The 27095-nt window shown below is 45.6% G+C and overlaps 1 protein-coding gene across 1 annotated transcript in view; it reads left to right on the forward strand.

The window, feature by feature from the left end:
* The first annotated feature begins 1994 nt into the window (after window positions 1-1994).
* The window catches only part of CCDC141 (coiled-coil domain containing 141), a 211086-nt gene continuing 185985 nt past the window's right edge, over window positions 1995-27095 (forward strand). Inside the window, 2 exon segments of the mRNA XM_075001976.1 lie at window positions 1995-2185; window positions 4283-4405. Of these exon segments, the coding sequence (XP_074858077.1) occupies window positions 2084-2185; window positions 4283-4405 (225 nt within the window). The 5' untranslated portion in view covers window positions 1995-2083.

Here is a 27095-nt window from a genome sequence, read left to right on the forward strand (position 1 = left end):
AGCAAACATACTACTACTTCCAGAAATAGTATTTCAATCCTCAGTTTATCCAACTTTGTTTATGAACAAAGTTCTTTGATACAGTTTCAGTGTATCTCCTGCTGTTTTGTTCCCTTTCAGCCTCAGAGCTCTGAACATTTTACTTGGCCACACCTGGTATATAAGTACCCATTTTATCTAAAGCTTTGTGGACTTTTCTTCTTCCATGAGCATCATAAGTTTCTATATGAAGTGTTTGCTTTACTGAGGAGAGTTTCTGCAAGGTATGCCAAGGGATGTTGTGAAGAGCGAAAGAATGTGCCATACGCTGCCTCTGGCTCTTTGCATCTTAGAGCTGAAGAGTTACTGCTTCATGATTTGGCTTTGGGCCTGCATATTCTTTTAATGAATGGTCAGCCATGCACCCCTTCAACTCAGTTAACTCAAGGCTGCTTGCTATCCAGAGTTTCAAGTGGCGACTGTTTATTGAAGGGCTTTAGCTCAGGGGAGTGAGCAGTCAGCACATCTTCTCATTCACTATAGCTTTGTCCTCCTTTTGCTTCAATACAAATCATTTTATCACCTTCTTTGAGATTTTAGCATCACTGCTGTCCGAATTCCTTCTTATGACAATTAACAATATAACAAAATTCAGCCTGTCTATGGTGGAGCCAGCATTGCATTCTTTTTCTATTTGTTTGTACTGCTAGAACATCTGAGACGCTTTTCACGATATCCTTTGGCAACAATTCACATATCAACAGGATGCCTCCATGTGAGGAGGATCTGGGAGAAACATTTCATGGTTGGAGACTTACAAAGCTTTTCTGCAGAGCAGCCAGATTTTTTTGCTGAATACACAGGTAATCTTTTTCTTTTGATTTTTATCTCGGAATACTTGGCTATACGGATAACTTAATACTCCTACTTCTCTAATACTGGGGCTATCACATTTTGAGCCTAGATTTGTTTCTAAATTAATCTAACCTGTTACACAGCTTTAAAGAAATACAGCAAGCAGATGCTTATAAGCCTGTTAAGTCTGAGGTTTCGTCTATGTGCTTGTGTCATCTGAGCAACCTGTGACCTAAACTCCAGTGTCACTTTCTCAGCTGCTCTCTCAGAGGGAATCAAATAACAGCTGTTTAATACCACCATCTATTTGTGACATGTTCAGCATTTCTAGCAGCAGAATTAATGTACTGACCCTGTGCCACAGTTTTAAACTCTCTGTGGTTTCCCTGCACTGAATAAAAGCTAATGTTCAGAGCAGCCTGTTAATGAGTTGGGACATGTGCCTCTTACAAACATATCACTAAAGAGTGTTTACTTAAGCTTGAACAGAATATAGGAACAATTTGCTATGAAGTACTGAATAAAAAGTCCTTATGATACTAAGTGATAAAATGCCTATTAAAAGCCTACAAAATATATGTGGATTCCTTTCTTAGTTAATATAGTTGATGTACATTTTAGTGTGTTTTGTAAGAAATACATTGTCTGGTTCAGTTCACTCAGTTTCGTTATAGATTTCATACTGTTCATATTGATGTATAATCATGTATATAATGATACTTCACAATGTACACTGACAGAGAAAAAAATATATTCAGCAAGTTTATGGAGTTCATTCATTGCAAATAGATGGGGAGAATAACAAGAAGTTGCACAAGGTGACTGTTTAGATCAGCTATTTGCTTGTTTTATAGCTTTATATTTGGCTGTATCTGTTCAGCATTAGTTGTTAAATTGATTCCAGCTATTTTGATTTAAGTACCTTCTTTCCATTTGCTTATCCAGAACCAGATGACATTCACAGAGGCAGCCTTATACACTTCACATAATGACAAAAAAGAACAGTCAGCTTAATGCTACCAAACTAGGGGTGTGTCATATCTTTCTCTCTTTCAAGAATGATAAACTCAATGGGGTTGTCTATTTTTAACCTCCTGTTCTTTCCTTTTGGCAGAGTAATCAGTGTTAGCTGAGTTCTTTTGCTGAATGAATCCAAGTAACCCTGTTTTTTTTCCTCCTGCAATGACCAGAGCATGCAAACAAGTGTATTTAGGCAGTGGTAACCTATAAAGTCCAGTTTTGAAACACCATGTCCGATGAAGGCAGTTCTGGAGCGCACCTTTCTACAACAACAGTCAGTTCAGTTGCCGTTCAGGCTGGAGATTCCAGGATTGTTATTGCAATACTTAAGGTAAGATAGCATTTGCTAACAGTTACGCTTTTAGCTCCATGGCTTTAGTCTTCAGAGTATTTAGTTACAGCCTATTCCAAATTCTACTCATATCAGCATCTATTCAATATACAATGTCAACCAGGCAAGTACATTTATTTAATTGCTTACGTTAGTGTGTAATAAGTTTTGTTCTGCTTACAGTATACCACTTTTTTATTTTTTATTTTTATTTTATTTTATTTTATTTTACTGCATGAACCAAAACTGTTCAGTCAAACTATGTAAATCCATAGGGGTCAAAATATGTCTGATTTAATGCAATATGTCCGAAAGGCGGTAATGTAAATTTAGGACACTGCAAAAATGTTGATCGTAATAGTATGTGTGAATATCATCCCTTTGGCTAGTTTAGTCTTTTTTTTTCTTTAATTTATTTATCAGTTATGTTCACTGTACAATTTTCTTTTGTCACAAATGCACAAAGAGGCATTTCAGTTGGCCACATCTTGTTCAGAGTGTTAACTGAAAAAATACTATTAAAATTTAACAGAGAGGTAGCCATAAATTGTAGTCATCCCTTAAAAAGAAAAAAAAAATGAATTCCTTTTGTCATGTAGTAGTAATAGTAGTAGTAGCTCTTACGTGTGTTTTGGTGTCTATAAAGACCCATGGGACCATTGCAGAGACTAGCTACAGCTTGCACAACCTGAATGCAGTTTGGGGTGCTAGATTAGGCAGGGGTTTTCAAAGTGGCCTAATGGAGTTAACCACCTGCCACCAATTGTAATGCAATGGAAGTTGGGCACCTCACTCCCTTAGATACCTCTAATCTCTCAGGCTAGGGTTTTTGTTTGTTTTGTTTTGTTTTTTTAAGAGCTTGATAACTGCAAATCAGATAAAGACCATGATTATCTGTGTACTGACATGCGGGGGGGGGGGGCGCAGGGAGAGGGAGGGTGGGTCAGATTTTGCGTTTAGAACTGCATTGGGGTTTTTGCTTCTAGGAGAATTTTTTATCTCCTCAACAGGTGTGGAAAAGGCAGAACTTTGGAGGGGGCACATATTGCTCCCCTGTGCAGCAAGAAACCTCTATTCATGAGTGGAGATTTGGAAGTGCCAGGAAGAAGTGCGTTTGCTACCATGCTAATCCACCTGGCATTTCTCCTAGCATGGAGATGAAAGCACAGATGCCTTGGAGTTTATTCCAACTCTGAGTAGCTATCATGCAGTGGCAGTCCACCCTCTTGTGCAAACTTCCTGGGTCCTAGTTGTGGAGACTTACTGCAACACACTGCCCAGCTCATGATCTATCTGCTAGGCATGACTGTGGGTCAAGTGCTTAGTAACATTAAATATTTATATCAGATGCTTTAAAGAAACCAAGAACAGGTGAATGTGGCTAGCGTCTTCATATGGGGTTGGAAATCTCAATTTGGTAATACGCAAAATGAGCCATTCTTGCAGGAGTAGGGATTTGCAGGAGTGGGCCCATCACTTTTTAAATTTTACACTCCTTTTCTCTCCCAGCTTTGTAGACCTTTTAGTTGTTGCTTTAAAAAGAAAGTGTTAGAGAAAATGCCATGATGGATTACCTGGCACTATCAAAACTCTAGGTGTTGAGGACTTCTGGGTTACGTAAAAACGACAGTCTTCATGTTTGCCTTAATGTGTTTCTGTTCTGAGAGAGTTAGGAAATCAGTTCACTGTGTCCCTTAGCTGAGACCAGCTATAAATATGTTATCAATTCCCAGGAGGGAGAAGGAAAAGTGTTTTAGTTATTTTTAGTCCCTGCTGTGGTTTTCTTTCCATTTAAATACTATATTGACAACTGCCTGGGTAAAGATTGGATGAAGCAAGAATTTGGGTCCTTGCTATGTTGCCTCAAATTACATTTCATTTACTATTTTTATGGCATCCCATTATTAAAGTTCATATTTACTGGATTCTGTATACTTCGGGGCCTGATTGTGTAATTGCACACATATAAGTGGGCCATTGTGTCCATTGACTTCACAGGGGCTGTGGTGGAGTACATTGTACTGAGGAAGGGATAGCCAGAGCCCTTGTGTTTTCTAGATGGCACACACTAGGTATTTGCCTGTTTTTGCATTTCAGTGTGGGAAATGGGTGCAACTTCAGCTGGCTGAGTCAACTCCAAATGTATTAGAAATTGGCAGCAATCAAGATGAGACCAAAAAATTACTACAAGATCATGAGCTCCTCCTGGCTAAACTTAAGGTAAGGTGTGTGATATGGATGGACGCAGATTCTTTTGGTCTCCTTAGAGCGCTGTTACGGACAATCAGTCTCTGTGTGCACAAGCCTTTTGTTGTGATCTGTTTGTCAGCAAAAGGCTAGAGTGAAAAAATGTCCAAACTTTGTAGATATAATGGATGAAAATAAGACCCACTGGAAAAATTAATTCTGACAGAAAAGCAATTACTAGAGAACTTGTTAAAATATTATATTTTCCAACTTTATGCATTATTGTCAAATAAAATCAAAATGGACACAGCCTTTAGGACTTGCTTGAGACAGAGGAATTTCAAGGTTTTCATCTGTTCTGATAGGCTGAGAGACATTGTATTGGTTCAAAACTAAGGGGACAAATACAAAGCAATCAAGTGTTTTGTAAATGTGAAATTAAAATTCCAATCACTTTTCTACTGTTAGGGTTGATGTATGTTCAGATAGGAATAAGGTGGTAACATTGAGGAAGTAATTGGCTTGAGGTGGGAAGATGAGAGCTAAATCATAGAGTTACAGCCAGTGATAGGAAATAAAGGGAGTTTTAGGAGCAAAATATTGTTCAGTGACATTTCAGAGACAAGAAGGATAGTACACCTACACACTGTCTCATTAAATTATTGCTATTTTGCTGACATGAGACAACTTAAAATAAACTGAGATGAGCATTTGCTTTCCTGATCTGAAGGGATGGAAGTATTTTGCATACGCCAAAGAAAAGGACTTTCTTTAGATTCTTGTGAGTGCCCAGACCACTGAGACATTATATTTTGTCAGGTTCCATTCAAGTTTCTTGACGTTTTTATTAAATTCTGATTTTGTTCATATTTTGAGACAGAGCAAATGTGAACTGGAAATGACACTTCCTTTTTTTTATATTAGTGGTCAGGTGCTGCACCACTCATGTTAAGGTATGTCTCAACCATATGTGTGGTGATAAAATAAGGTATATGTAGAGTGTAATCTAATATGGTGTGTGCACTGGAATTTGGATACCAAAAAAGGACAATGTTTAAAGAAAAATATGTCAAGGAGTTAGTTCTGCTTCTCTTCACCAACCAAATGTCTTATCACTATTAACTTCAATTGTGGGTATGCTGGAAAATGTAGTTAAATCCAGTTATCCATATTTAGAGGTAATTAGGATCTAATCTACTGGCATGATATACTGAATTTCACCCTCCAATAATTAGAAGTAATCTTAAATGCAAGATGCAGAAATATAATCCCAAACAGTAGCAAACCAAAATAAAGTCGAAGAGTTAAATAAGTTAAAATCAAGTTAAAGCCCCACTTTTCAACACAAGGTGACCCAATACTGTATCTCTCTCTACAAAATCAAATGCCACTTTCTCTGTCCCACTCATCCTGAAGCACTTCTGAAGAGAAGCTGAGTAGTACTTTGTCACCATACATTCCTGTCTATATTTTGCTCCTCTGTTAATCCCAACATGGTTATCTGTGCATACAGTAACAACTTAAAAAAATCTGTTGGGGAAACCTCAGTGGATTAAACAAACCCCAAAACTGATTGTAGTCTAAAACCCATAACATAATAAAAACAAAATACCTCCATTTTTATTGGGCATAAGCAAAATCCAAGAGCAACAGCTATTCTGGTATGCTAGCCAAGGTATTTAACTAGTATTAACTAAGTATTCATACCTCCTACCCTAGGCATGTTTTTGTTCTTCTTACCTTTGTTTTGTTCTTCACCTGGCTTCACTCAGCTTGTTTAATGCTCATAACGAATAACTACATAACGGAAAAAGTGATTCACTACTATTGTCACATATTCAACACAGTGAAATTACTCATCTCCTATTTATTGGGAAATGTTTCCATATCCCAAAAGTTCACAAATGTTTATACACCTGTAAATTCCTATTTTAAGTGGAAAAAAATTGTTGTTTGTCAATATGCATGACAGTCTCATGTTTAAAAAGTCTGTCTTCCAGTCAGGAAGTAGAAGCAGTGCCATATGACTTAGGTGGCGAATCATACACCATTCGTAATGAATAATACACAGTCAACTGAACCATTCATATGGTGACACTTTTTGCATAAACTCTTCCAGAAGTCAGCATTGAATATTGAACAACCAACAGGGAAAGGTAGTATTCTCCATGAGCAAGTTAGCTAGCTCTGATACATGACCACAGGTGCCAAAATTCTCAACAACTGTTCATTCTTTAAACAGAAGTGAAACTTTTGCACTGCTGTGAACTAATAACACTTCTCATAGGTGGTTATTTATTTATAACTTACTACAAGACAGTGATTCTTAACCTTTGAAGTACCGATTGTTTGGCACTTATTACTTTGTTCAGGAATTGTGCTTATCTGTGTGATGATGGGTAATGTCAAAGACACGATGATAATATTCCACAAATCGAACATTTAATGTCAAAATATGACTTATTTACATGAAGATAAAAAGATAAATTAGAAATGTGGACAATATTAGAAATGCAAGGTCCAAGAAAGTCACATGATTACAAACGTATACATTGTCTCGGAGGGGTAGCTGTGTTAGTCTGTATTTTCACAAATAACAAGCATTCCTATAATTACCGTAAAGACTAACAAAAACACTAGATTTCATGGGTAGGACCCACTTCTTCAGATGATTGGAGTAGACAACTAGGCTAACAGTATTTGGCAAAAGTTCCAATGATGCATGAACGGGTTATAGAATCCATTTTTGCCGTTCCAGAAAGCTATTGGTTCTGCAGTGCAAACAGGAGTTTAAAAAAAAAACCAACCTATTCATCACTAATGTAAACAAATAAGGCTCAAGACACCAAGGAAGCAGATGTCTTGAGCATGACGTTTGGGATTTTTTCATATACTTTTTATAAATTCCCAAATATAACCAGCAGAGTCATTTTTCTAATTATAAATCATATAGTGAAAAGAATAATTTGTGCATCTTAAAATGTAGTCCACAAATATTATCCAAATTCATTTCCTCTGATAGACCATATTAGACCCTATTCACTGCTGGTAATACAGGGGGTCGTTGTTATAAGTCACCTCACTGTAAGTCATTTTGTGTGTACAGCAATAATTAATTCAGGAAAGCAGATTCATTATAAGTTGCACAGATAGGCACTTACGTTGTTTAGGGGCTGAGGGACCAAAATCCAGGAACATAGTGGATCTTTGTGGTGGCTGGGTGACAGGCACTGTAAAGCAGAGCCCTGGAAGTGAGCTGTGAAGTCATTGGGGACCAGTGGGGAACTGCAGGGACCTGGGAAGAGGCAGGGGAGCTGACAGGTAGCTGGGGGAGAGGCAATAAGCTGTAATGACAGGCAGGGAGCCATGGGGACAGGCAAGTAGCTGGCAGGGAGCCAGCAAGGAGCCACAGAGATAGGCAGGGAGCCAGCAGAGTGCTGCAGTGACAAATGGAGAGCCGGCAAGCTGAGGGGAGCTGGCTGGGAACTAGCAGGAGAACCTCAAGGAGCCAGTGGGGAGCTAGCAGGAAACTATGGGGAGCCAGTGAGGTCTGGCAGGGAGCCAGCTTAACTTTTTCTATTTATTTATGTATTTCTATTCTATTTGGGGTGGGCGTGGTCATAGGTACATTGCATGTATGACGTGTGTGAACTGTATGTGTTGGGAACATATCTCAAGCTCATAGCTCACCATGAAAGGGATAGCTCAGTGGTTTGAGCATTGGCCTACTTAACCCAGGCATGTGAGTTCAATCCTCAAGGAGGCCATTTAGGGACTGGGGCAAATAGGTGTCAGGGATGGTGCTTGGTCCTGCCAAGAGGGCAGGGGCCTGGACTAGATGACCTCCCAAGGTTCCTTCCAGCTCTAGGAGATGTGTGTGTATCTCCAATAATCTCAATATCAGTTAGGAGTAAACATTATTCTTAATGGATATTTAATTCCCCTTTATAAAGGTCATTTCACTATGTTGCATTATTTAGGAAGGCATCCTGGACTTATGATGAGGACCGCCTGTAATTGGCAAAGTTTCACTGCAGCTGAGAATGTGACGCTGAGGATGTGTCTAGACAAGCCCCAAACTTCAAAGGGGACATGGTAATTAGGGTGCTGGGAGGTTACTAATGAAGTGCAGCGGTGCATATGCAGCACTTCATTAGGCTAAATCTCCCCCGTGGCAACTTTCAAGCATGAAACTTCAAAGTGCCAGCTTGCGTGTAGCCGCGGATCAGCCGTGGGTACGTTGAAGTGCCCGTGCTCCTTCAAAGTCCCTTTACTCCGCACTTCGAAGGAGCACGGGCGCTTCGAGGTACCCACGGCTACCCACAAGCCGTCTCTTCGAAGTTTCGCACTTGGAAGTTGCCGCAGGGCAGATTTAGCCTAAACAAGTGTTACATATGCACCGCCGCACTTCATTAGTAATCTCCCAACACCCTAATTACCATGCTCCTTTCAAAGTTCAGGGCTAGTCTAGACACAGCCTGAAAATATTGAGTACCGTAATTTTAAAAAGATCACCCCATTTCAAGCACTGGTGGATTATGAAGAGAAAGATTTGGTTAACGGGACTGAAAGGCTAAACTGGAAATGAGAAGCATTAGTCTAAACTGGAAATAGTTATGTTCACACAATATTAAATCATCTAGTTAAATGTTCTTCTAATATTGCAGTCTATTTTATTCATATCTGTAACATAGTAGTTTATAGATGAAAAATTTACTCCCTGGATTTTGCATTTCTTGCATGGTCACAGAATCACCTAAAACTGCAGCTGGAAGGGACCCTGGGAGGTCATAGAGTACAGCTCCCTGCTTAAAGCTAAATAAAGTTTAATAATAACATGAAAAGATGGAAGCGATTTCAGGAGACACAATGAATTAAGCAATTAGGATATAGTGCAGTTACTTAATTTTGTTTAATGGTAGCTAATTGATCATCAAAGCTGAAATACATTTGTCACTGGTGGTATAAGTATATACAAAAGGGCAAGGATCTGCTTTGCATTCAGTAGGGCATATATTCAGTGTCTGGAAATGCTAAGCTATTTTATATTTTTTATTGGCAGATTATTTTTAAAAATTGGCCCTGATCCTGCAAACACTCATGCACATACTTGCCTGCAAACACAGAACTTCTCTTATGTGCATAGTTAAGGACAGGCATAAGTGTTTTCAAGATTCAGTCTTAACTCTGTTTTTTCTGGGCTATGACTTGTCAATATTCAAGAATTATAGGTCTGCTGCTGCTTTGTTAAACTAGCCAGGAACAGCAATGAACAGAAATCTTGCTGATGACCACCACCCTTTCTGTGATGCCATAGGCCCTGCCTCCTCATGCTTTGCTATACTTCAGCTTTGGGTGGATCTGCTTGAGTAAGGTCCTTTGTTAAAGAGAGCAAGAGAGACAGAGAATGTGTGTGTGTTTGTGTTCAGCCACAGCTTCCAAGAGTCAAATCTGCACCGATTGCAATGCAGCTCTCCACCCACAGGTTCCTAATTCAATCACTTTGTCAGAAGTCCTGCCTGGAGAAAATATTGCCTTTCTGCTTATATTTAACAACACTAGTGCTTTAGTGTGTGTTGCCAATCTCTGGATTATGGCAGTGTTACAGCCCCCAGTAAAACAAACACTGGCATTCTTGATTTGTCTCCAAAGCTCTGTTCTTTTTCATGCTAACGACAGCCGTGAGCTAGAGCAGGGAGACTTCAAAATATAAAAAAATCCTTTCTGCAAATTTAACTTTCATTACAAAAGCACACTTAATAATTTGGTCCACGTACCTGTAGATAACTCCTAATTATTGTATTTACTCCAATTCACAGAACATAAATTGCAAAGCAGTCATTTATATGCAAATATCCAAGAGGGGCAAATTAGAAAAATATATTTCTCAAAAAGTAATGATAGGTTCATCTTTTGCATTAGAAATTTTTTAAATGAGCCTTTTATTTTATTTTAATTAAAAAATAAATATTTTCCTATAATGTTTATTTTTTAGAAAATGACTGAAGGGTCTAATGGCCTGTTTATATCTGGTTTCTGAGTCATTTACATTTAATTACAGAGATGCTCAGCAATACCAGTAGAAGTAAAGATCAATTGCATTTTCCACTATGAAATTGTTTCCTCAGGAGTCTAAAAGTGTAGTTATAGTCAGAAAAATGAGTGTGAAAGTGACATTGTGAGGTTCTATATTTTTCCCCAATGGTTTCCTCAGATAACATTAGCTCTGTTCACCAACCAGCCTGCACACTTGCATACTCCAAATTCCCTCTTACATAATATTTGAGCCCCAAAATAATAATAATGCTATATTTTGCACTTCAAGGTAACAGTTTTATTTGCACTTTACAATTTCACATCCATGCATAAATGTCTGTCCACAAGTCAGCACTGTAGGCTTCTAAAACACAGCATTTAACCTGGTGAAATCTGAGACTCTTGAGGTATTATGTGGAAATTTGAGATTGTTGAATTATTTGGACACCTTCTTTGAAGAAAGCAATATATGATGTATTCATGGTTCAGTTGCCTGTAAAGAATCTGGGGTCACTGCAAAGTGAGAAAAGAGAACCATAACACTTCTGTAATTATAAATTGTGTTTGAAGAAGCTAAGGACTTGTCTAATACATTGCAAGGGAGGTGATATAATTAGGTCTCTACTTTATTATTTGACTTCTATTTCAACTGTCTGGCCATAATTCATGCAGTGCAGGTCAAGGTTCCTTCCCTAATTGTTTCTGCCTGGTTGAAGGCTGCCAGCAGCCCCCACCCCCAACTCTACAGAGATGGTACCAACCTACTGGTGGCACCCTCTGCACTTTGCTTATGTGAGGGACAGGAGGCTGGAGAGAGGGGAATGTAGCTTCATTTAACCAGAAATTCAGATGCCCAAGCCCATCCACCAGTTTCTTCAGGGGATACTTTGCCCTAAGTCCACTTACAGTTCTGGTTTATCCCAGGACCAGACTCCCCTATGAAACAAGTACCTGCACCAGACACCTGCCATAAGGAGGCACCAGCTATTGGAAAAACACCCAGACTCACAGTTTGCTCTGGGCCTTGCTGCTTCTTTGGCTGCCTTTATCGTGATCTTGGGGTGATTCCAGTCTGTCCTCACAGGCACCTTGCTGGTCACCCTAAAGCTCCTCGGGACCCCTAGCTCCACATGCTGTCCATGTGTAACCATAGCAAGCCACTGTGCTACCTCTTTGTAGCTGCTCGTCAAGAACGAGAGGTAACTCAGGCCAGAGGGACAGGGTTCATATGGATTGCTCCAGCTGCAAGACTCATTGAGCTCCACTGGCTTGTCCACCAGCTTAGGTCTTGCCTTCCCTCCCCAACCTCCGAAATCCAATGGTGGGGGAGATTCCCTTAAAGGCACCGCTACCCCTTTTTTTCCTGTCAGTCCAGACAGGCCCATACATCTTGAGGAAATAATTTTGCTCATGTCCCGAGCTGTCAGCTTAAAGGGTTGACAACAGGCTTTTTGCCAGTGAATAGAGCTTTCTCCGTGTTAGATTGTACATACACTTTAGGACATATATGGATTTCCATGCCTTGGAATTTGACAAGAGTTTCTATATGTGCAAGCAGGATAAATGCTCTTTAATGCAAACACTTTAGAGCATTTAGATCTGTAAATGTGTTTATGTATGTATAAAAAGCTTATTTTTATTACTGATAAAATTGAGGAAATGAAATACAGTAAATCCCTGAGATACGCACAACTGAGTTGTGCGTGTCTCGGGTTGACATCAACTGCCACCCCTGACAGGAGTGGAAAACCAAGAGTAAGGCTGCCATCCTGCTCCTGTCAGTGGTGGCAACGAGAATCAGGCTGCCATCCCTGACAGGAGCAGGGAAATTGCTTCCGTCAGTGGCAGCAATCTGACTTTAAGCTGCTGCCCCAAAAGAGCAGTTTCCCGGTCACAGGAGCGGTGAGGAGCTGGGAACCAGATGGCAGCCTGACTCCTGGCTCCCCTCCCCTGGCTGGTCAGTTCCCGGGTCCCCCAAGCAGCAGGGAGCTGGGAATCAAGTGGCAGCCTGGTTCCTGGCTGCCCTGCACTGGTGGGAACTGGGAAATTGACCAGCCATGAGCTGGTCAGTTTCCCAGGTCCTGCAAGCAGAGGGAAGACAGGAACCAAGTGGCAGCCTGGTTCCCAGGTCCCACAAGTGGCGTAACTCAAGGGTTTACTATATAAAACTGTACTGACATAACATTGAGGAAATAGTTTTCATTCTTACCTTAATCAAGTTCAAAAATGTCAGGGGGTGTCTCTTCTGTACAAGATTACCTGCTATTCTGAGAGCTCAGCAATAATATTCAGTAATTTAATTCTATACTTTTGCTTCTGACAATCTTATCTTAGACGTGTGTGATTTAATTTGTTTTTCTGTGGAGCACATTCTATATCTGCAGTGTCCAATATGCTTTTCTGTTTGCTGCATGTAGCAAACTGGACACTGCAGTGGGGCAAAGTGGCTCATCAGAACCAGGCATGTGGAGCGCCCTTTGCCCAGGCTACGCAAGTGGCACACCACTTGGTGGGACAAGCACGTGGTGGCAGCGGTGGAAGCAGCTCCTGTGGTGCAAACCCAGGCATGGTGGTGGCTCCAGCGGCAGGGGACCTCTGGCAGTGGGGCAGCTTGTGAGGTGGGGGGACCTCTAGCAGCAGCAGGGCAGCTTGCACAGTGAGGGGAAAGCCTCCAACAGTGGTGGGACTGCTCATGTGGCAGGGTGGCCTCTGTCAATGGGGCCTCTGGTGAGTCAGAGCCAGTGGGCTGGGTGGGGGCAGCACCTGGCTCTTGGTGGCAGGGCATGTGGTGATCTTTAAATTTCTTTTGGACACTCCTGTTATGTAGAATTAAGAGTCAGGAATGGAGGCACAGGAGTGAGAGAGCATGTCTGAGAGTGAAGGTGATTTATGATCTCCCCATCGCATTATTTGGTAATTCAGCAAGCGGAATGGGGGAAGCTAGTGAAAAAGACATAACTAATAATGTTCTCTAGTTTTTTAAATATAGGGGATGCCAACTTACAGAGGCAGATCAGTTGGGAAGCAAAGGAAATGTCAGTTGTGGGGCCTACAAACACTTATGGGACCCTAGAGCAAACAATGTAAGGCTAGGTCAACACTGCTGTGGAAGATCAACCCACTCAGGATCGATCTTCTGGGGTTTTGTTTTGTGCATGCATGAAACAGTGCTTTCCCAGGTCAAAGTTGTCCCCAGAATGGCTTGCGAGTGGCCAGGATTAAGAAGGTCAATGGGAGAAAGGCTTCTATCAACCTTCTTCTGTGTAAACAGGTATTAAAGTTGAACAACAATTAGTCAATTGGCCTCACACTGTGTCTAGACTGCAGGGTTTTGTTGGCAGAAGTTTGTGTTTGAAGATATCTTGCTGCAGAACTTCTGTTAACAGATCATGTCCAGGCCACTCTCTCTACAAAATGGCCACCTGGAACCATGTTGAACAGGGTTGCAGGTCATCAGTTCCTTCTGACAGCCCTTCTGAGATGCACACTTAGAGGGACTCCACCAGACACCCACTTTCTGCCTCTGCTGTGGGCATGCCTACCTCTTCAAGGGGCAGCACAGATATAACAGGGCCTCCTGTCTTTGTGGGTGACACAGCTGGTCCCTGGGAGCCATGCTGATGGAGCTGCCTCTGGGTTTGCTGTGGCCCCATACTGAGATGTTGCTGCAGCTGATGATCTTTCTAACAGCCATCCTCTTCCTCACTGAGGGTGAGCATGAGACAACTTTTGGGGACAGTGCCCTGGCTGCAGGGCATTCACACCTGCACACACCCTCCCCTTTACCCCCCAAAGCATAGGCAGCTCTGGTGGCACTGCACCAGTTTGGACCAGTGGGACCAGCTGGTCATGAAGAAGTGGGATGACCATCAGTGGCTGCAGAACTTTTGAATGCGGAAGGCCATCTTCCTGGAGCCCTGTGCCTGGTTTACTCCTGTCCACTGGAGACAAAACTCCTACCTGCAACCTGCCACCCCCCTGGAGAAGTGGGTTGCAATCACCCTCTAGAAGCTCACCACCCTTGACAGCTACCAGTTGGTGGGGAACCAGCTCAACCTGGGGAAGTCCACTGTCGGGGAGATCGTCAAGGTGCCACAGGACTTCTTGCTGTTTTTGAAGATACAGACTAACTCAACTACCTCTTTGACACTCCAGGGCTGCCTATCCTGCCTGGGAATGGGGGTCAAGGTCATCCCACTAAAGGGGGCTCCTTGAGAAACAGGGTTTGAGGTGTGAGGAGTGGAGTTAGAGTGAGGTGGAAGCCCCATCCCTGTCTGACTGTGCCACCCCACCCTTGCACCGCCTTGCTGCTGGGGGTGGCCTCACAGGGGCACTCCTGGAGAGTTTGGGGGGAGGGGATGAGAGGGGGACAGGGACCCCCTCAAGGGCCCAGGGACTCCTCCCACAGTCCCTGACGTGTGTGTTTGGTCACCATCCTCTGCAAGTTATGAGGGCCATCAGCACAATCCTGCTGCACCTGGTCATCTGCTCGGGAGACATTGACAAAGTTGTAGCCAGATTCAGTGTCCTGGGGTGCCCAAACTGCATCAGGGTCATCAATGGGACCCACATCCTGATCCGCACCCCAGAGCATAGTGCTACCAAGTATACCAACCCCAACAGCTACTTCTTGATGGTGCTGCAGGCTCTGATCAACCAACATGGATGTTTTATGGACATTTACATCAGGTGGATGGGCTAGGCACACAACACCCACATGTTCCACAACTCTGGCCTGTGCCAGAGGCTGGAGATGGGCATGTTCATCCCTTGATGTGAATTGAAGGTTGGGGATGTGCAGATGCCACTCTGAATTGTGGGGGACATGGCCTACTCCCTCATGCTGTGGCTGATGAAGCCCTACACCAGCCATCTGGGCCCTTGACAGGAACTGTTCAGTGCCTGCCTGAACCATGCCAGGATGCAGGCTGAGTGCGTCTTCAGCTGCCTCAAGGCCTGATTCAAGTGCCTGCTCACCTGCCTGGATGTAGGGGAGCACCATATCCACCAGGTTGTGGGGGCTTGTGCCTGCATAACAACGTGGAGGGGCAGTGAGAGGCCTTCCTTCTGGGGTGAGGGGCATTGCCAGCCATGAGGGGCATGCATACAAGCCGCCATCTACCAGACCCATCAGGATAGGCTGTGGATCCGGGAGGCCCTGAGGGAGAGCTTCTCTCATGACCCCCAGTAACCATCCCCAGGGCTCCCTAGCAGGGGCATAGAGCCCACAGCCCTACCTCATCCTCACAACAACCCCTCCCTTCATCCCCATACCTCTCCCCAGCCCTCACACAATGAAGAGGGATGCAGGTGTGGCGAACAAATAACTGCTTTACTGAAGTAGAGGAAAAAAGTGTGCTAAATAAACTCTGTAATAACGAACTATCTACAATAAAGTGAAGTGTAATTAACTATTTACAGTGGAGAGCGTGGGATGAGAGTGGGTTTGGGATGGGGATGGGGGCCTTATAACATGAAGGGGGTGGAGGGCCACAAACCTGAGGGGGAGTGGAACCCCAAGTGGCATCAGCCTTGGGACCCCTCCTGCCACAGGTTCAGGGGGGGTATGTGGCTGGGCTGTGGCCACAACCAGGGAGAGGTACAGGCAGGGAGGGCTATGGTGAGGTCTGGGAGGGCAGGGGAAGCAGGGGCTGTGGCAGGATCTGGGTGGTTGCGGGGACTGGCAGGCAGAGGAAGTGGCCATGGCCATTGCCCGGGGATCAGCTGATGTCCAGGATGCCATGCAAGAAGACTGGCAGGTACAGGACAGTGGGGGTGGCTATGGGAAGCTGGGACAGCGTGTCCTGCCCAGTGCTGGTGACAGCATCAAAGCGAGACATGAGCTGGTCCAAGGCCCATGAGCACCACTCTGTGTCAGCCCTGAGCCAGTGCTCCATTGTGCCATGGATAGCTCACAGGGCGGTGTTGTGGTCCAATTGAAAGTCCTTGTACACCCTCCAATGACCCCTCCAGCTGCAGGCTCAGCCTGGTGACGAGTTGGGGGTTGTCTGGCCTTCTGATGGTACAGGGTCTGTCAGGAAGGCAAAGAGAACAGACAGTGAGTCATTCATGCAACACAGACCCTAAGGCCCTGCCCCCCACCGTGAGCACCAATCAACACCCCCGGGCCAGATACACCCTCCAACATACCACTGTCCACACTAGTGCTTAGGCTAGTATAACTTATGTCTGTTGGGGGAAGGGTTGGCTTTTTCACATCCCTGAACAATTTAACATACACCAAGTAAGTGCTAGTGGGTACATGCCCTAAGACAAAGAAAGGTCTTCTGGAATAAATGAATGAGTTTGAACTGACACAGGGCCTCCCTGATGATTACTGCGATATGATGCCATTGTTTTGATTCTACAAAGAGTCAGGACATTAGAAAGGGAAGAAGGGTTTTTTCAAAGTTGGGGTTTACTTTCGAAAGAGCATTGTCTACACTGGTTTTTTTCTTTCAAAAGAAGCTATTCTGAAATTAAAATCTGCAAATAAGGTGCCAGATATGTAAATCTGCACCTCATTTGCTTTTTCAATTTCCCTCATTTGCATGCCTCTTTTGAACGAGGAATGCAAGTGTAGATGCAGCCCATGTGTGTAGCAGACAAGGCAGATTTGGGCATTGGGGAGTGTAGTGGTAAGGGGGCAGATGAAGTCAGAGTGAGCAGTGACCACATGCAACAACATAACAATCTGCTGTGTGTGTTTGTGATGCAGCAGTTCTGAAATCTCTGTAGTTCTAAGATTACGGTAGCCCGTTGAGTGTTTCTGCTGATACCCTGAGGTTGGAGGCAGAATTCTGCTCCCAATACTCAAGTACAGCACACTTACTCATGCTGGGTTCACAGACCAGGATATGCCCTATAGCAGGGCACGGGTTGTACCACAGACTTCTGCATGACCTATGATTTAGGAGGAGAAGCTCAGGGATTTGGGCCTATTTAGTTTAAAGAAGAGAAGACTGAGGGGTGATTTAATAGCAGCCTTCAACTTCCTGAAGGCTTGCTCTAAAGAGGCTGGAGAGAAATTGTTCTCAGTGGTGACAGATGGCAGAACAAGGAGCAATGGGCTGAAGTTACAGGAGAGGAGTAGGTTGGATATTAGGGAAAAACTACTTCACCAGGAGGGTGGTGAAGCACTGGAATGAATTGCCTAGAGAGGTGGTGGATTGACAAGGTCCTGGCTGGGATGACTTAGTTGGGGTTGATCATGCTTGAAGTCGGGGGCAGGACTAGATGACCACCTGAGGTCCCTTCCAGCCCTGTGATTCTATGATAGTTATTACTCTTCAAGAATAAGTGGCAGAACGTTGCCCATAGAACACTTACAAGCTTTCTTGTTCCTATTCTGTGATGTAATCAGTAGAGATGCCGGTTATAAGTGTGCTACCTCTGAAAGATCTAATTTTAGTTATGGCTAGAGCACAGTGTGTATTAAATTATGTGCCCCGATACAGTTGTCACATCATGTTTTATCTTACAGTAATTAAACAAGAGTGTAATCTATGCATCTATTTGTATGCATATAAGATCCATAAATGCTCCTGTCCATGGTATGCTTTAGTAGAAGGCAAAAGGTTTATACAACCTGAAGAGAAGCTTTTACTATATTAAAAAAAAAAACATTAAGGTGACAAAGTCAATTAGAAATTAGAAAATGTAATAATGAAGGATTCCCATGTAACCTTAATTTGCCCCCTTTGTACTTTATGATACAGTCTTTAATTACATGATCTCATTCAATTTTTTCCATCGGATTCATGTCTCATTCAGTGCACATATTGATGGTGCTCACTGAATGAGTAACTATTTAATATTCTATTTATCTTAATAATTGGCCCGTCATTATTTGCTAACAGAAATATTAATTTGCTCATTTGGTTTTCTATAGTGCTCTCATCATACACCTTAGTGCTTTACAAACACCAATTAGTTTATTTCCAGAACAGCCCTTGAGATGAGGTAGCGTGTCTTATCCCCATATTACGTCTGGGGAACTGAGGCTATGTCAGCGTCCAGAGTGTCCAGATTGCAAAGCGCTTTCTGTCTACAGTAAGTCGACAGGACGGCACGCTTTTGTCGACAGCCGTTCCCTGCTCGCCACTAGGAAGGAAATTGCGGTCGACAGAGATCTGTCAACAAAACACAGATCTGGACATCCTGGGGGACCTTCTTTTGATAGAAAAGGTCTCCTGGACACCGCGCCTCTGCCCCAGTGGACACTCTGTCCACAGCAATCAGCTGTGGTTCCTGCCTCCAGACCTTAACGCCTAAGGGAGCCCAGGGAACCCTATGGCAGGAAGCTGAGCATTGGAGCAGCTGTGTGCCACACGGCTCTCTCCAGCTTGCTGGCAGCCACATCAAAGAGCACCATGACAGAGGCATAGGCTCCATGAGACTCACCCTGAGCCCTCACAGGACCAGCTTCAGGGCTCCCAGGACCCTCCTCAAACTTGAGGAGACAGGCCCCGTCCTGGTCCAGCCAAGAGATGGAGACCCTCCTGGATCTCGGAGCTTTGGAGGATACCTTCCAAGACCCCCCATGCCAGGAGCTGCAATATGGAAATCTACATCCTGGGAGTCCTCTGAGCTCGATGAGGATCCCTCTGGTGAGTACCCCATGTGTCACAGATCCTGCGGCGTGGGGGGGCAGGAGCAGATGGGGTGAGGGGAGGGCATTGCTCAGCCAGCTTGGGCAGCACCTTGCGCTGTGGTCCCCACACGTGGTACCATATGCAGTGATAGTGTGCGCTACCTGGACCCAGCAGACAGCCCCAGGGTATGGGCAGTATCCTGCTTCCAGGGTCAGAGGAGGCTGGATAAGCCTCAGGCCCTGGGGAGGAGGCCGTCCACGCACCTCTCACATTTTGAAAGCGGGCTTGCTGCAAGGGCACTCTCCTGACCCCAGACACACTGAGGAGTGCAGCACCCAGCGCACGGGCATGCCTGCAGGTGAGAGGTAGCACCCGCTGCTGTAGGCCACAGTGCGAGCTGCAGGAGTGTCCATGGGCCCCAGGGAGGGCTAGGCTGCTTCTGGCTCACCCTGCGCCCATGGGGGGGACCCCTCTGTGGCTGGACAACAGGCTTGGCCTCCAGCTCATTGAGTGGGGATTGGGGGGACGCAGTGGTCAGCACAGTCCAACAGCCCCCATGCGGCACATCCCCCATGCAGGTCACAAATGTGTGTGCTCCTGGGACACCCCGATCCTTTATCTCAGGGGATGTTGGTAGCTGCTCATAAAGTGGGGCAGGGCCTAAGGGGCTGCATTGCATGAATGACTCACCATGTCTCTTCCTTGAGTTCTGTACAGCTGGAACCACACTGACTGAAGGCTGGGCCACCCTGACAATGCCACCGGGCCACCCCTGCAGTCAGAGGAGTCATTGGTGGGTCCATGGAGATTTAATAGGGCAGCACATTGTCATGCTCCACAGCTTGCATGGGACAATGGAGCACCGCTTCAGGATTGACATGGAGTGGTGATTGCAGGACTGGTACCAGTTAATGTCCCACTGTCATACTGCCTGCATCCACTGGCCCTCCTGCATGGTGCCCTGGGCTCCCACCTGCTCCAACGGGCGATGGCAGTGCCCCCTCCACAACTCCTCTGCCCACCCAGACCCTGCCACAACCTCTCCCGCTCCATATGTCCCCCCTGGTCCTGGCCTCTGTCCCCCAACGCCCTGTAAATAGTTAACAGATTCTTGCATGCACTTCTTTGTAAGTAGTTTGGATTCACACTGTTTGGCACAAGTTTTTTGGTTTTTTTTTTAACTTCAGTAAAACCCTCTTACTTGTTCATCATTTGTGTCTGTCATTACTGTGTGGCAGTCAGGGAAGGGCAAGTGGGTGAAGGGAGGGGTTGTGGTGGGGAACTGGGAAGGGCAGTGGGCCTGAGGCCCCCACTGGGTGGGGCATGGGGAAGGTTACAGGGGGCCATGGGAGAAGCTGTCCTTCAGGGCCTCCTGGATGGCATCTGTCCCCAGCTGCTCGTACACACTCCCCTTGTGGATGACGGCTGCCCCCACCCTGGGAGGAAGGCCTCCCACTTCCCCTCCATGTTGTTGTGAAGGGCACAGCAAACCCCCACAACCTGGTAGACGTTGCACTTCCCCACATCCAGGTGGGTGAGCAGGCACCTGAACTGTGTCTTGAGGAGGCAGAAGGTACATTCAGCTGGCATTCTGGTGCAGTTCAGGTGGGACTGAACAGTTCCCGTCAGTGGGCCTAGCTGGCTGGTATAGGGCTTCCTCTACCATGGCCTGAGGGGGGTAGGCCCTGTCCCCCGGGATGCAGAGTGGTATCTGCATGTCCCCAACTACGAGCTCATGGTGGGGGACAAATGTACCCAACTCTGGCACAGGCTGGAGTTGTGGAACATGTGGGCATCATGTGCCAGGCCCACCCACCCAATGTAAATGTCCATGAACTGTCCATGGTGGTTGATCAGGGCTGCAGCACCATGGAGAAGTAGCCCTTCTAATTGATGCACTTGGCTGTGCTATGTTCTGGGGCATAGAGTGGGATATGGGTCCCATTGACAGTTCTGATGCAGTTCGGGAAGCCCATGGAAGCGAATCTGGTCATGGCCTTCTCAAGGTCTCCCAGACAGATGATGCGCCACAGCAGGATTGTGTTGATGGCCCTCACAGCCTGCAGAAGGAGGTGACTGAACATGCACAAGGAGGGTCCCCCACTCTTTCCCATCCGCTCCCTGCCCCCAAGGTCTCCAGGAGCCCCCTGTGAGGCTGCCTCCCCTGGCAGCAGGGCTGTTCAGGGATGAGACAGAATGGTCCCCTTGGGGTGGGGCTTCCCTCCACCCTTACTCCACTCCTCACTTCCCCCAACCCCTCTTCCAGAGGGTCACCCTTTGGTGGGACACCCTCCTGCCCCCTCCCAGGAGGGGACTGCTGCCCAAGAGTGCATTACCTCTGTGAGGAGTGCCCTGACAGTGGACTTCCCCTTGCCAAACTGGTTGGTCACCGAGCAGTAGCTGTAGGGGGTGGTGAGCTTCCAGAGTGTGATTGCGACTCACTACTCCATGGGCATGGTGGGCTGCAGCCATGTGTCCTGTCCCCAGAGAGCAGGGGTGAGCCGGGCACAGCGCTCCGATTTAAAATATTCTTCCACTTGCAGAAGTTTTGGGGCCACCACTAGTCATCTCACTCCTCCATGGCCACCCAATCCAAACTGGTGCACCGGGGGGGGCAGGTGTGCAAGTCCTGCAGCCATGGCACTGTCCCCCAAGGTTCACCCTCGGTGAGGAACGGGCAGGCAGCTGACAGAAAGTTGAGGCCCAGCCACAGTATGTTCATGTGGGGCCATCACAAGCTTCGGGGCAGCTGCGGTGGCATGGCACCCAGGAATTGGCTGTGTTGCCCCCAAACGCAGGGCAAGCACAGCAGGCACAGTGACAGCTCTGCTGTCCCTCACAGTGCTATGTGAGCCCACAGGCAACTGCTGTCAGGAGGGGCTCCTTTAAATGCCCCTCTCCAAAGGGCTCCGGCATCAGCTCCTGGAAGGAACAGGCGACCAGCAGCCCTGGCTGATGATGTTCCGGGTGGCGTTTTTCTGTCGAAAGAGGAGCTGGTCTGTCTGTCCACTCTCTGCGAACAGAGTGGATCACTCTTTCAATGCATCTTGCTGTTTGGATGTGGTCTGTCGACAGACGTGTTGTCACAAGCTGTCTTCCAACACGAACTTCTGCTGACAAAACCTGCCAATCTAGACGTAGCCAGAGGTACAGGGTAGTAGCTACACACACAAGTCTGTGATGCCACCTATGCCCCACTATACGGACATATCCTGGTCTATGCACCCAGCCTGAGTTACAGCCAAAATTGCCGCTAGCAGTTAATTTTGGTTTCTCAGTTTGCCAAGCCTTGCACCTGATGTTTCTGAACATCGGGATCATATAATACTTTGTATGCTCACCACATAGTTCCTGCTCATCTGAGTTGCAGTTCTGAGTGCCCAGTGCAAATCCAGCCTCAAGTGTCTGAGGTTCAACACCCAGAACTTGAGAAACACTCACTACCCACCAGCAGAAATTTTGGTTTATGTGACTTGGACAACATCACATAGGAACTCTGTGGCAGAGGCAGAGACTCAGTCCAGTTCTTCAAGGTGGCAACCAGCTGCCTTCCTTCCTCCTCTTGCAATCCCTCCCTCATTCACTGCACACTGCCCAAATTCTGCAATAGATGAAACTGGGGTCCCACACTCCTCGCCCCTATTCATTACTCACCTCTGTTTCTTCTCCGTAGCCATTTCTACCCTGTGCACTGAATGAGAGAGGAGTCCTGAGCAGCGAAGTAGGGGGTGGCGTGGGGTGGTGGGGGGTGGGGAGAAAGTAGTATGTAAGTGAAGACTGTACCATAATTCATACCCTTTGTAAGGGCCAAATTAAGGTTGCAGAAACTACTTAATTCCAGGATTTCCAAACTTCTGAGTGCTTGACTTTGCAAATTTAATGTTATTTTAATTTAGAGAATGTTATATGTATTTTTACCAAAAATGAAAAAAAAATATTTTCATGCTTTGGAACCACTGTGACCCCATATGAGTCCTCAGCAGGGATCTTTAGCCCTATAACACCTTCCTTAGCCACTTGAACTAGTGGGGTTTACTGGCAGCAGATGTGGACATGCTACCAAAGAGGAGTGGTGCTGTAAATTTTGCCCATGGGTTTCATAGCTATTTGCTAGAAGGCAGAGGAATAAAACAAGATGCCACACAAGTATTTTTCTCTCTTCTCTCCAAATAGAATTTCACACTTTACCCCACACCCTGACCCACAAATTTCACTAGACTTGTGGTATCTGATCCTGAATCAGTGTTAAGTTGAAGGTCTGATGTCTCATGAATTGTCAGCATTAGAAATGGCTGTATCGCTGGAGGACACAATATCTCTCCCCCAGCTTTCCAAAGGTGTTTGTTATCAGTCAGGGTGAATCAGACTTTAAAATCAAGGTAACATGATTGATATCAAGTGATTTTAGATAATTTTTAGACATTTCCAAAATGTGTTGTAAATATTCTCTTCCCGGGAGGCCTGAAAATGGACTCGTGGAGAAAGGGACGTTTGCATTCAAAGCATGAAAGGTGTGAAAAAGGGTATGAGATATGAATGATATTGATCCCTCAATGAAACTGTTGCTAAAATATGTTCTCTGATGAATAGTGTGAGAGGGTCAGGCTGGCACGGGGTGAGTTCAAGAGGGAAAAGCAGGGCTAGCAGATGAGCAGAGTGGGAGCAGCTGGGGAGGAAGCTGCCCTGGGTCAATTGGGGCCAGCTGGTCCCCCTTAAGCCTGCTTTTAAAAGAACCCTTTGCCCAGTAGGACAGGGGAGTGATAGAGGAAAAAGGGGCTTTTCTACAGGCACCAGAGGAGGAGAGGAGTGCTCAGCTGCAAGGGGCAAAGGCCCTGCCCAGGAGACCCTGAGATCCAGTGTGAGGCCAAGCAGACTGATCACACAGGAGTAGCCAAACTAGGAGGGAGAACATGCCGCTGCCATTACCTGGAGGCGGTACTGGCAGGGGCGGAATTGTCTGGGGAAGTGGCCCGGGGAGGAGCTGCCGTGTTCATAACGAGGAGAGCCCTTCCCCACTGCTTCCCTGGTTTGTTCTGAGAGCGGCAGCCGTTCTGTCTCTGAGTCGCCCATGCTCTGCGCCGAGTGTGGGGCCACATCCTGGCTCTGAGCCATCCGTGCTCAGGGCAGAGTGTGGGGGCTCCTCAGGCTCTGATCCCAGCCATGGGGGGAGTGGGTAATCCCATGGCGGCGGCAGTGGCAATCCCAGCTGCAGGGTGGGAGGGGGACCTGGCATCCATGGCCTGGAATCCTGCAGCTGCAGCAGTCAGAGCCCCCACCAGGGACCTTGCGGCTTCGGTGATCCCAGAAGTGGGAGGAGGAGAAGGACCCAGAAGCAGCTCTCCCAGCTGTGGCCAAGGATCCTGCAGCTGCAGCAATCCCAGCTGCAGTGGGGTCAGGGGGATGCAGCAGTGGTGGCAGCGGCAGCAGCAGTGGCAGTCTCAGCCGTGGCCAGAAACCATGCAGCTGCGGTGATCCTATTTTCCTTGGGGAAATGATAGCAGATGTCCATTTTTACTGATGTCTGGTAAAATGGGATCCACTATATCGAGGATTTACTGTGTTAGCATGAAGGTGGAAAAGCACCAGGACCATGTTCAGCCTAGGATTATTCTGGTTTTCTCCAGAGAAAGCTCAGATAGGGATTCCCATGAGCAAGAAGACTGACAAGGAAAGGTTCTAGTGATACCAAGTGACTACTTCCTTCCCTCTTTACCCAGGGCAGATGATGATATTCCACCAACTGGGATCTTATAACACAAGCCATCATTTTAGATGACTCCACGTCCCTGTTGCAGCAGCTCGTGTTCGGTAGGCAGCCAGCAATCAAAACTTTTATGATGGGGTTGAAAAATTGGTGACACATTTTTTCAGAAGGAAATAAAATAATCACAGATCATCAGATGGTTAAATGCTGCCAGGTATTAAAATGCTTGACCAGACCTGGAAGTCAGGGACTTAGAGGAGGTTTCTTTCCATCCTGAGAAGACTTTTGACTAGACCTTTGGGGTGGGCTCAAGCTGCAGGCTGTCTTTTCAAATACTGCAGGGAGGAATTTACATTAGCTGCTGAACATTCGCTCCAGAGTAAAGTTTTGCTACTACAAGGAAAGCAAAACATATCAAGCTATTTCTGTTGTTCAAGATGAGTGAAATGCAACTAATTAAATGTTTTTTATACAGTACTTTTAAGTTTAAGTGAAACTGAAAATATGACTGACTTGTAGCACACGCGCACCCTCACACAAATTGAGAACTCCTGGGCCTGTTGTTAGGCTGTTTGAGTATCTTGAACCAGCTGTTCTTACGTTTTGAAAGTAATTCAATCCTCTTGGGTAGAAGTAGGATTCTAAAGCAATGCAAACGTACATTTAAAAATTAACTTTTCACTCCAGTGCTGCTTTGATTTATTATAATGATTTCTCTGATATGTTGCAGAAAGTTTAAAGCAAAGCAGGTCCCTTGGCTGTGGCGCCAGGCAGGAACTTGTCTTCACTTCCATTAGTAGTATATATTATTTGACAAATAACTCATTGGCCATGAAAAGAAGCAGAAGTGTTGTCATCTACAGCATGAGGCCCTTTCATCTAGTCAGACAGTGTGCTGCTTTAATAGTAGAAAAATTACAGCCCAATCCTAGTCCTACTGAGTTAAAGAAAAAAGGCCCTATTGATTTTTGATGGCAGCAGGACTAGGCCATAATGAATACATTAGTCATGCCAGTTGTGGATCCTAATTATGCTGCTGAGTTTTTTAAAATGTCAATAGCGTATAATAATTTGCATATGTGCGTGCAAGTAAAGGGATCTCAGTGAACACTTTTGCTAACTAGAGTTAATGCAAAATCTCCAGGTGAATCCAGTGTTTGCAAAACCAGGCATGCTGAGACCTATCGATAGATGGAGTTTATAGGAGGCTGGTATAAAAAGGAGCTCAGTGGCAAAAACTTCAGGGAACTAAAGGTTCAGACCAGTAATCTTGCAGTGCGGGGGTGTCCAGAATACCTGTTGAGAGTAGTTCAGTGAGGCAAAGAGAAACAGGAAGTAGCAAGCCCTGTTCTTGCTCAAACTCTAAGATGTGGATAGAAAAAACAGAGCCTGAAACTACAGGACAAGCAGCATGAATGGGGTAAAAAAGTAATTGCTGACTATCTCAGCGGTCATGAGGTAGAATATGCAGTCATGAGGGAGCTTTCCTATATCTAGTTCTGCACAGATAATTTGGTTACTTACTAGACACATTTTCTTTTTTTAAATAGTTTCCTGAACTGTGATACTGTTACTTGTGTGGCAAAACGTTGGGCAGGAATGCCGCATCAGCCAAATCAGCCCCCCGACATTCACCCTGTTTAGGTGAATCAAGTGGAATGGGCTGAAAAGAACCTGCCCAAGTCTACATCTTCACTACAAGATACATTCAAATTTAAGGTGGTTAGCTCAATATTACCACGTGACTGTCTTCACTGTAAATACTATTAGCTCAATTTAAGGAGCATTAATATCGCTATCATAATGTCGTCGGTACCTGCTGGGTGTTGTATCAAGTTTGAATTTAAAAGGTCAAATAAAGGCCAGTGTGGAAGCACCATGTCTTAAAATAGAATTTATTAGCTTCCAGAGGTTCCCATATATAACCCACAATGCCCCACAGCGCTCCTCTCTGGCTGCTGCTCTCCAGGTGCGCAGGAATTAGGTAACAGGAAGATGGAGAATTTCAAAGTGGGACCAGGAAGCCTGTGGCTGTGGGCTCATGTTTGTATGAGAGCCTGAGAAATGTCTGTCTTTCTTTGCTATTAGCACTGTGAGCGCATCTGCCCATTACAAACAGCCCCAACATGGAGTTTGTGGTTCTGTGTCTGTACTTTTTCTTTTTTGTGCTGCCTGGCACCAGCCGCTGCCTTACCTCACCACATAGCAACAACACTGTTGTGGAGGTGATGCTTGCATAAAAGGCTGAGAAACTTCTCAGCAATTTACATTTGTGTGCAACCCCCCTCCTTCCCCTACAGGTGCCACACAGTCGGGGTCTTTCCCGCGCTCAACCCCACCTATGGTTAGCCCACAATCCAATAAAAGGAAGTGTCTGCCTGTCGGTGCT

This window comes from Carettochelys insculpta, chromosome 8, assembly GCF_033958435.1.
Source record: "Carettochelys insculpta isolate YL-2023 chromosome 8, ASM3395843v1, whole genome shotgun sequence".
NCBI classification, from domain to species: Eukaryota; Metazoa; Chordata; order Testudines; family Carettochelyidae; genus Carettochelys; species Carettochelys insculpta.